Source organism: Egretta garzetta, unplaced genomic scaffold, assembly GCF_000687185.1.
Source record: "Egretta garzetta isolate BGI_Z169 unplaced genomic scaffold, ASM68718v1 scaffold45, whole genome shotgun sequence".
NCBI lineage: Eukaryota > Metazoa > Chordata > Aves > Pelecaniformes > Ardeidae > Egretta > Egretta garzetta.
In genome coordinates, this window is record NW_009260028.1 from 10,990,795 (window position 1) to 11,002,435 (window position 11,641).

An 11,641-nucleotide genomic window follows, 5' to 3' on the forward strand; every position below is an offset into this window, starting at 1 on the left:
GTGTGCATAGTTAAAAGAATACCCCCTTTTAAATAACCTTTCTGGATCTTTAATAGAAAAAGTCCTCTATGCGCAGTAGACAGTTAAACCTATCAAGCTAGTTATGCAAAGGGATTAAATATGGTGCTCTGTAAACCCAAAGTCATTCTGGGTCCTCGGCAGAGAGTCAGGCCACCTCATGATTTCCTGATGTCTAAGCTGGTTGTTGTAGAAACATCTGGAAAACTAAATCTTGTAAGTAATCAGCCTGACAGAGAAACACTTGGGGACAAAAGATTCCTCACCTTGTGTTCAAAATTAGAAATCTCAGTCAATTGCTATACTCATTCACAGTGAACCGTTATGATGAAATTGGCTGGACCAACAATTTCAGCTAAAAGAAATATAAAAAAGCTGTGATTGTACAGTAGCAGGGATTTTTATTTGCAAGTTTAAGGTGTCAGCAACAAGTGGCGCAGCTCTCGTTCAACTGCTCACTTCTGGGGCTTATCCTGCTCCCCAGACAATTGACTTACACAGCCAAAGGCAGCGACGTTCAAAGACTAAAGCTCCATTCTTAATCCGCTTTACACACACTCATAAAAATCTCCTCAAAGGGAAAGATACACAAAGCTCTCTCCATCCCTCACACCTTCCTACCAAGCAGGGAATCATCTTTTCTGCTCTCTGTTCAATACTTAAAAAGCAAGGCACAGCCCACAGCATACCCTCCCTCTTGATATTTGTATCAATAGCAGATTTTGGTGAAATCTAAAAGATATAAAATATCAGGAGCTTTATAATATGTGACTGTTGCTTTGGAGAGGGCTTATTATCTTTTGATTATTAACATGTGAAATCTTCAGGAACATCTAGTGATGGCGGGTAGCTCAGGGTTTGGTTGGTGGTATTTCACAGATTTATTACAAATGACAGAATATTTAGCCTGTAGAAAGCAGACTCCCCAAAACAGCATCACTTTGAGAGCTCCAAGTTATGATGCATCTGCAGGTGTAGGCCTATATCCCCTACTTCCTCTAAAGCCCCTTTTTAATAGGCATTTGCCTTTGTTCATGCTTTCAGAAGAGAAATATAAAATATGATTATTTAATGAAACCAAGATTATTTATTAATACATGAGATGGGAGAAACTGACTTGATCATCATATTTCAATGCTGGTGAAAGGAAAAGCAGTGAAACAGTGGCAGATGAGTTACCTGGAAAAATAACTCTGCACGAAAGTCTGGGAAGGGACCTGACTGCTCTCTGAGTGCATCAGGCGGGGAGGGCAAGAGAAGCTCTTTAATTTGAAGGTCAACATTGGCAGAGGAAAAAATGGGTCAAAACTAGGCACTTTTGTTGGCAGTTTGATAAAGTTTTCTAAATATCAGAGGAGTGAGACTCCAAAGTGGCCCTGCAGAGGCGGCGACAGGACTAGTGAAGCTGACCAGGGTTAAGGCAGAGGTTTACCAGTTTTGCAGAGGTGTTATGTGTGGTCATCACTGAGACTGAATATCTTTGTCCAGAACTTTCAGCCAGTCTGTGCTGGGTTTCTTTAGGGAACAGACTTGCTGCATATGCTCATCTGTGCTGTTTTCTGCGACACCAAAAAATATCAGGGCACATCTTCCTGAAGTTGCTTAAACCTGCAATCTGCTGCTAGCAGGGGTTTCTAACTGGCAGATAGGAAGGGTATGACCCGGCCTGCATGACCAGTCTTGTTAACATCAATGGGACTATTCAGATGTATTTGCAGACCAATGGCTTAGAGCTGAGTTTACACTAAAACCATCTGTCACTATGTCTTTGGTAACTATATTCTTACAATAGCAGGTGAAGTTTATCACAGGAGAGGAATTTTAGAGTATGGTTCACCTGGTAAAATATTTATGACATTCTCAAATTTGTTGCTTAAAAATAAAAAGATTCTCTAGAAAACCAAAACTCATTTGAACTTAAAATTAATCCCTTGGTGATCCCATTTTCAAATATATGCAGCAGTTTTAAAGTTCAATATTTTCCCCAGACAAAACAATAAACATTGAAGATATGAAATTTCCATCTCTGAAAGAATTGCAGTGCCGGAATAGTAATTCTGTTGCAATTCAACAACTGAATTAGATTTCTGGATGCTGTGGTGATGGAATGGAACTGAAAAATAATAAATGGATTTACCTGCTCTTCTATACTTTTGGATATTAGCAGCTAGCAATAGTGAATTACACAAATATAACTGTAAAGTTTAGAGATATTTGCACCCAGGCACTTATTGCCTTCAATCAGATGATCTCTGAAGAGCAATTACTTTGGTACATATTATGAAAACTTTTTTCTGAATAGGAAAAATGTGCAAATGGACCTACATAAATTCTGTAATTTAATCTGCTAACACAAGGGTTCTCAGGTTTTTACCACTGTATTCCCTCACAGACACTGTCCACAAATTGTCCTTTTTCTCCCATTTTTAACCAACAATGTGTCCTAGCTCTTAACAAACAGTCAAACGGTATGTTTTGAAAAAGGATTTAGGAATAGAAGGTTTACTTCTCCGTTTGTCCCTGTAATAATCTTTAAATATGATGCCATAGTTGACAGACATTTTTCAATTTAAAAACATTAAATCTATTCTTACCTCATAAGCATTTCAGCCAAACTCTTTGCATCTAGAAGCAAATAGAAGAAATGTCATCACAAATGAAAATCTTTTTGATAGATGAATTATTAGCAAGTAAGTTATTTCAATCAACCATCTGTAGGGCCACTGCTCTTTCTCAGATCAGTGGCAAGAATAAAATAATGTCTAAAAGTCCCTACTTTTGCTGAAACTGCATTTCTGCCCCAGACAGCCCTGTTTAGTTCCTCAATAGCACCAAAGATCCTTAGGGAAGTACAAGCTACCATTGGCTTAACTGGAAAAAACTACAGAAACTTAATAGAAGTAGGCACAGTTTAACAAATAAAGGAGATCTCTGTTCCTTCATGTCATGGTTAGCAAGTGAACAGGTGAGGAAAGAAGAAAAGACAAGAAGACAGAAAGGTTGTTATCCATCTCTGGACACGGGCCAAAGCCAAGCTGGACGAGCAGTTGCCAAAATGCCATTTCCAAACCAAACCTGACCTCATGCAGGTCTGAGCAAGGGAGGTCTCTAGGGAGTCAGCTTGTTTGGTTGTACTCAAATATGAATGCTCTTCCACTAGCAATAATTCAAAACTACTACTGGATCTTCAGAGGACAGTCTATACACAGAACAGGAGGTGGCTTATTCCCACATGGATCAGCCCTGCAAAATGAGGTGCTGCTGAAGGAGAAATATTCCTCCTGTTGTTGTCATTGCTGTTGTTATTAGCTTAAAATCCTTTGGGAATATAATTATTCTGGTACTTATCAGATGAAAAGACACAGCTGAAGGTTGGTTCACTTTTTCAATGTAATATAATAATTTCTGTAGTATTATTCAGCAAAAGTAGACAGCTATGCTTTGTTCTCCTGCAGTCTGCTGCTGAACAAACTCACTTAAAAATGCTGACTCCAGAGTCCCTAAGTGTATCACACAGCAACAAAGCAGCCTTTTGTGCAACCAAGTGAAGCAAATTTGAGAAGAAAACAATTCCAAGTTCTAAGTCTTCCAGCAACTCTCCTATTATGTGAAACTTTAGATTTCTTCTTTTATCCGCTGCTTTTAAATCTATCTGCCAAGACATTTACTGAATTTGACTTTGTTTTCTCCATTTCACCTTTTTTATTCCTTAATCACCTCTTGGGTCTCCTATACCTACAACAATTTCCTTGCTTGTGATCCTATTAATATTCTGCCTTTAAAATCCAGAGGATGCAGGCAGAACAAACCACCATCTTAATGCATCACTCAGGCTGTATTTGTATTCATTTTTAAAAGGAATGGACAAAGGGCTCTTTTTATTCATAAAAACCCCTCAACAATTAATGCCTTCCATCCACTTTCTACATTCTGTTTCTCTGACACTGTGCCAGCTTGCCTGTCTTAAGCTTTATTCATTCCTCACCTACTACTGGAGAAACTGAAATTCTCTACTTCCTCTAGGCCTGTTTGCTCCCCTCCTTTATTTTTAACATTCCGCTATCTCTTTTCAGCACAAAGCATGGCAGATTCCCGGTGGAGGGAAGGACTCTTCATATGAGATGTCCCGTCTAATCCAAACAGTGCTCCATTTAGCACTCAGACTTCATTTTTCACTTTGTTTGGGTTTGGCTTTTGCTGTTACCACTCTCCTAAGTGGTGTTATATAGTAGGTGAGAATGTCTTTATCATCAGTCATAAACCAAACTACCACTGCTGCTGCTCCCAAATGATGTCAGAGAGAGCTTTGCTAGCAGCTTCTAAGGACCCAGAAAGGGACCCAGTTCTTTTGAAGAATACAAAAAATAATGAAGCTCTGCTTCCAAGTCATGTTTTTTTCAGCAAAATTTATGATGCTTCTTTTTACTCTAGCAGCACTAGGATCAGGAAGAGATGATCCACACATTCTCCCTCTGGTACATATAATAAGGATGATTTTAATATGTAAATATTGATTTCATTCAGCTAGCAGGTTTTGTGAAGCAATTGCTGCCTCCTCAAGTGAAGACTATGGATACGTGTGCAAGGAATTCACAACTCAAGAAAAGCTGAAAGGACAAAGTTGAAGGTTGCTTGGCCCAAAGTCATTCAGTTTGCTTTATAGATTTGTTTACCAGGATTAAATGTTCCAGGATTAAATGTTACCAGGATCAAATGTCCCTCACATGTTCTCAGGTGCTGCACAGCATATAGCTGTGTTCCATGTTGCATCTGGAAAAAAATGTTGCGTTCTCACCATTAAATGTACGTGGCACACATTCAAATGCTCATTAACGTATCTGCATTCTTGATCAAAGAGATGCAAAGGAGATTGGGCATCTTCAGTCAAAAATAACATGAGGCCTCATCTAAGATCATGTTATGTGTCAAAAGCTGAAGGAGGAAGTACTGTAGAAAAAAAAGTGACTCCATCAGCAGGGTTTACATGTCCTAATATTTCAAGCAGATTGTTACAATGGTCAGCAGCATTACTGTACTTAATGATGGCTGTACTGGGAACACAGGTTAGTGTAGGATTGGACCAAAACAAATGTACCAAGAAGATAAGGGATCTTACATAGCTGTCAAAGCAAAACCTAGAGCTTAAAAGCAACTGAATATGATAGCCGTGTGTCCAAAACATCAGGTACAGGAGAAATGCTAGTTACACAAACGAATTAGTATAGACTACAGGTTGTGATGTGTATTTCCTACATTACACTTTTGATCAGTAAATTGAGAATACTTCATAAAATGGCTCAGTAACCTTGCCAGTGTCCTATCTCCCAGCTTTCCGGTGGGGAAAACAGGGCTTGGGGAGGCCATGAATGACAGAGTGAAGGAGGTGATCTCCCACTCCAGCCAAACATCACCCCATGCCCTAGTGAAAAAGACAAACTGCTCCTCACCGTGGGTTTGACACATGACTGCGCTGACAGGCACCGGCCCAGCGACAGCCCGCACTTCCATTTGCTGGGGCAGCCGCCTTTTCAAATTCATTTGGCTTGTCCCCTGGGAAATCAGGGGCCATGATACAGTTTTAAATTGCATGCTGCCACTTCTGAACTAGCACACCCTGCTGACACTTTCTGCTTGGATTAAGGTGAGTTGGATTTAAAAACAATGAGAAAACTATTACAGTAGTTGTGGAGCTAGGTTAATAGTAAGGAGAAAGAGTGGTAAGTCATCAGGTTTCTCTGTTATAATATATGCTGACCTACTGAATGGCTGCATGAACTCCAGCAGTCCATTGAACTTCTTGTGACCTGACCTGTGGAACTACTAAAGTGGGCAAAAATCAGGACTTTGCTGAAAACTATGCTTTCTTTCTAAGCTGAGTAGTCCTGGAGAAATAAATCATACTGGGGGTGATACAGGAAGAAGACAAAGGCTTACCTGTCACTACATGCTAAAACAAGCAATAAAAAGTTTAAGAATGGAGAGACTGCTGCTCTTATGCTACATTTTACCCCACGGAAACTGGAACCACAAACCCATTGTCTACAAGCAGAGATACAAATGTTTGCATGCAGAATATACTGCAAATAAATCTGATATTCCCACTCCTCTTTGTCAAGCAGGTTCAAAGAAAACACATCTCCTGGAGCCACAAAAGCAAGAATTACATTTGTAACTTGTATAAATTCTCTTAGAAGGTCCCACTGTGGAAACTATTATTTCTGATGTAGACTAGTGGAAAGTTGATGGCGGAATCATGAGTTAGGAAAAATGAGTCCTGTGCCTCAAAGAAACCCCATCAGGTGATACACATCAAGTGATATTGACAGGATTCCAATTTCAAAACTAATTCAGATCAAAGTTGAACACAACAGCTACTAGAGCAAAACATTTTTTTTAATTAGGAGATCAGTAAAACTTGCACACAGGATTTTTTTTAGAGCACTTACTAAGGGGTTCTCTGGAACAGCAATACTGATTGTCAGTATGAGTTTTAGATATCGAAGTAACCTCCAGAAGAGCAGAAAATGGCTAACACTGGATCAGTCTTCAAAAAAAATGAACAGAAAAAATCTGAATTATGGAAGTCCTATCAATCTGATCTTGGCAATGAGCAAAATGATGAAAAAGTTGGAATTAAGCTTGATGAAATGAATTAAAGGAGATGGAATAATTGAGGCCAATAAATATAGGCTTGTGGTCAATCAGCCATGTCAAAGTTGATTTTTTCAAAATGAGATTAAAATTCACCGAGAATTGATGACATTGAAAAAACTCTCACTGAGATACAATTAATTAACATTAAAATACTACATTTATATTTCTCTAGAGCAAAGTTTTGGTAGCATGATGCAAAAAAATAACCCTGCAGCCATTTTACATGAGTTTCAACATATTCAAAGTACAATTTTAAGAAAAGAATCATTCTTTAGCATTTCTTTTCATCATGTACCATGGGACATCACACCATTGGTACTTTTATCAGTGGTCTGGAGTAAATGAAGTAATATCTGATAAAAGTTTGAAAAAGACACAAGGATTAGGTAGCTAAAATATACTGAAAATGCCGGGTCACTAAGGTATAACAGTCTGGATCACCAGGTAGGCTGTCCACAAGCTAGCAATGTATCTGTATTAGTATAAGATCATCTATCAAGAATACAAGCCATAGCTGTACAAAGGAGAATATTATCCTGTTGCTCTGTAACCAGAGAATTGTCAGGTGATTGCAATGGATAAAATGGTAAAGGCAAACTTAAAATGCTGCTGTACCTAAAAAGGTGATCCTTGCAGATAGAGGTAGAAGACCATAAAGGGAAAGAAGAAAGGCTGTTACCTCTCTATCTGATGCTGATATGTCTGTTGCTGGAATACTGTGTTAATTTCTAGCATACACAGATGAGGAAAGCTACCTAAAGACTGCAAAGGGACCAGCTAAAAGCCTTGCAATTAATAAATGATAGGGAAAACTACAGAGAAAAATTAAAGAGGATTCATCTGTTTCATTTACCAACGAAAACATTAAGACATTACTTGGTTATCACCATGTAAAAGGAATATCCTCAGAGGCTGAAAATATGGTACAAAAGAGACCTTCAGTCCCTGTACAGCAGATAGAGTATAACAGGACCAGATGGCTGGGATGACTAGCTGTAGCTTTACAAATTCAGATAAGAAGTGAGATGCAACTTTTACAGAAATCGTAGTTAAATACTGACAACTTTTATCAAAAGTACTGATTAATTCTTTGTCACTGCCTATGTTTAAGTGAGGATCAGATATTTTTCTAAATACCTATATTCTGAGAGGAAATAATTCAGAGAAGTCTCATGTTGTGCAAAAGCCCTACTGGCCAGTCATCAGCAGCCTTCCTTAAGGGACTGTAACTCAAGAATCTATGAATACTTGTAAATTAACCATGAAAAACTAGGTGTGCCTAGACATCGTTTTCTGGAGCCAAGGAGCTCAAAATATCCTGCTCATTACCAGATGGAATGCCACAGATAAGACGACATTTTCTTCACCCTTAACCCACCACTTTTTGGATAAAAAACTGCACGGAGGTAAATGACTTGAAAGATTTTGAATAAGGAAGTTATTATACAAGCTAACACATCCGAATGCCCTGATTTCCAGAGCTTTGTATGAACCATAAGGCTAGTTGTCCTCTTTGATCTATAAATTTGCCCATGCCTAAGAGCCCTGTATCTGTCTTTTTTTTTTTTTTTTTTTTTTTGCAAAAGCACCCAAAATGTTGTTACAAAAGACAAAATGAGACCCAAAAGAGAGATGAGTAGATGCTAAGGCGAGATAGAATACACAGGGTTGGCCCTGGCTTTATCATATACCATGATCATATTTTGGTTAAAATACAAATAACCAAACAATTTGGTGGCTCTTGGAAATGATTAGACTTATTTTTGCAGACGATAAATCACTTTGCTATTTATTCAGTGTGTGATTTGAAAGGCTTTTTCCCAACTACCTTCAGTGTAAGGTCTGCTGTCGTGTGCTAGTGCAAAACCTACAGGCCCAAGTGCAGAAGCGGCAAGCTGCAGGAGTCAAAAACCTGTCTGTGGCTCAGACAGGAGTATTTCCTAGAAGATTGATAGAGCTGAATGAATTCACAGATCTAAAACTTATTCACATAGCAAACGCCTGAATTTGAATAAGGATTAGAGAAAAGTACAGATCAGTGACAATGAAAGGTCAGTGAACAATGAAGCGTTGTTGTAATAGTTTTGTTATAAAACATCATAGAGAAAAAGTTGTGGTAATAAATCTGAAAATATCTGGTTGTGCTTTCTAGCCTACTAACATGTGGCTACTTTCATTTTATAATTCAGGAACTGTGATTTGCATCTGCTGGAAAACAGAAATCCCCCCATCTTCAGAACACCTGATTTTACCCTTCAAAAAAAATACAATTTTAGGTTATTGAGACCATTCACAAGGGAAACAAACAACAAGAAAAAAGGGAAAACAAACACCAGCACGTGAGAACTATTTTCCTTTTCCCCATGCAAAATAAAAACAATGGATACAAGAGTCATTTTTTAGAAACTTGCTACCAAATGAAAAAGAAGGAAATTCTGTAGAAAACACATGTATTTTATTGCCTCGTATCTGTTACTCACTGCAGGCAAATGACACCAACTGGGGATTGAAAAGTTTGGTCATGTGCAGCCCCACTCATACTTTCCTGTTCAGGGATTATGCATATGCAGAAATAAGTGCCACAGCTCTCGTCTTACCTCGCAGCCTCTTCAGTCTCTGCTCCCTCCTCCTCCTCCGCACAATCAGCAGCATCACAAAAAGCAGCAAGACCCCAACCAAGATACAGGAAATGGTCACCAGCATCTTTAGCCCTTCGTTGGTTGCCAGCCCTTCCTCACTTTGCACAACTGACTTAATGAGTGGAGGGATTGTACCTGGAAACAGTGTCATGATATTAGATGCCTATTAATGAAGACAAAAGATTGAGTTCTCAGGGAATATGGCATGTTATATGCTTCAGCTGCATGCAGAACATTAAGAAGGGTTTGTCATGTTCAGGGTGGATGCTATGTCTGCATGTGTAATGGCCATGCAGACATAACCAGTCACACTGGTAACGAGGTACTGGCTGCAGAGACTCATTGACTATCAGAAATCAAGAAGAGGTGCATTCATTGATGAAAGAAAACCATGCCCATTATCCAGTCAAATACTACGATTAATTTTAAGTCACATTAAATCATTACAAAGCTGTAAGAGATCTCAGAATTACTGCCTATGTACATTCCTCCTTACTACAGGAAAATAGCACTGCTGTGACATATTCTCACTTTCTGGTAGGCTTTTCTTTGTGAGGAACATATTTGACAAGGTTCATTTTGTGCTACATACATCAGATGAGTCCTTTGCACAGAATCATTCTTATACCACATCTTAGGGGTGCAGCAGTGATATTGATCTGAAATGCAGATAGCCAAACTGATGCTAATTTGCTAAAGAGTGTCTGACATTGCACTCATCAGTAAAACAGGAGAGTAACGCTGGATAGAAACAATCAAATTTTGAGAGTGAAATGAGGAAAATGAATCTACAAACTACGGGCAGTGGCAGGCAGCTCACTTTTTCATTTTGGGACATATTTGCATTTTGAATATACCTGGCTGCCTGGTGATACATAATACCTGAACTTTTCAATTCTTTTTTTTCCTTTACTTCTAAAGGACGTGAGAAGAATGCAGCATTTTCTTTGGAAGGCTGTTTAGTCATGGAAGGCTTCTCACTCATTTCCTGATTACTATTAAACTGCTGAATGCAGCCACAAATGAGGCTATAAAATGCAGATTTGTTTGAAATGGGTAGAAACACTCAAGTATTGTGAACTGTGGTGACTTCCGATGGAAGGTATTCGATTTTAACCAGCTACTGAAACATAAAAGTGGCTACTTACTTGCTAAAAGGTTAGGAGGGTGAGATAGGAAAACAGGCACGTCCTTTTTTACATTTTAATTGCTGCATTGTGTAATATAGTTATATCTCGTTATGTACCATACAGTATCAGAAAAAAAAAAAAAGTGATATGATGCAGTACAATGTAAGTTCCATATCCACAGGCAAAATGTAGAATTCCATGGTTTTTCAGCAGAGCTATTTGAGTTGCATATAATGAGAAAAGTAGTTCCCTAAAGGGATGGAGATAAACAGAAAAGCTACAACCATCCAAACCTATATCAGGTACTTCAGCAAATTTATTTTCTTACAATTGCATTTTGAATATTTTTCTACTGTTCCATTGCAGTTCTTCCCCACAATTTTCCTTCTTTTTCTAATTTTCCATTTCTTAGAATAAACACACAGCAGGATTTTTTCATCCTGTCTTAACTGAGATACAGTGTTTTCACTACACTAAAGGCAAAGAAAATGATTAGATAAAGAAATTGAAAGAACGTCAAGCTCCTGAAGGTAATACTAATAACTATCTCTAAATCCTTCTAAACCCTCCTGAATACTAGAGGGCCAAATTTTGCTCTGAATTAAAGTCACATAGACCACTGGCTAAGGACTGTTGGTTTCAATATTACCTGAAATTATATCTTGCTCTCCTTAATGTTTCGATGCAAATGAAATTAAGAGTGGCCTAAATTTCAGTTAAACCTTAAGTGTTTAGGTAAGTGATTATCATTCTCCCATAACTCTTCCAAGTAAAGTGTAAACCTTGTAATGCTATATACAGACAGTACAAGCTTAATTAAAAAAACCCCACAAACATATTGCAAGTTTATATATCCTTCACATAATCCATTTGTGGATATTCAGCAATTGTATTAGAATTACTAAAAACTAAACCAGCTATCCATTGAGAAAACACCGTTTCAACATTTGTTGTCATTCTAGGTGTTGGCTAGGTGTGGAATAGTCAAAGCTTTTTTCAGAACAAAGCCCCAGACCAATTGGGAGGGGTGTTTTTTCCAGGTCAATTCACTGTTGCCCTTTGTTAGCCTGCTTTACTGGTGCTTGATAGAAGCTGCAATCTGAATGTCTCCGACCCCATTTTCCCCTATGTTGCAGCCCTTCCAGTATCTCCCATTGCAGCTCGTGACTTTAGGACTACCAAGTCTTTTCCTGTGTCCTA

At 38.4% G+C, this 11,641-nt stretch overlaps 1 protein-coding gene across 1 annotated transcript in view; it reads right to left on the reverse strand.

Annotated features, from left to right (window-relative positions):
• The window catches only part of DSCAM (DS cell adhesion molecule), a 404,908-nt gene that overhangs the window by 34,169 nt on the left and 359,098 nt on the right, over positions 1-11,641 (reverse strand). The window contains 2 exon segments of the mRNA XM_035896452.1: positions 2,613-2,643; positions 9,270-9,446. Coding sequence (XP_035752345.1) covers positions 2,613-2,643; positions 9,270-9,446 — 208 coding nt within the window.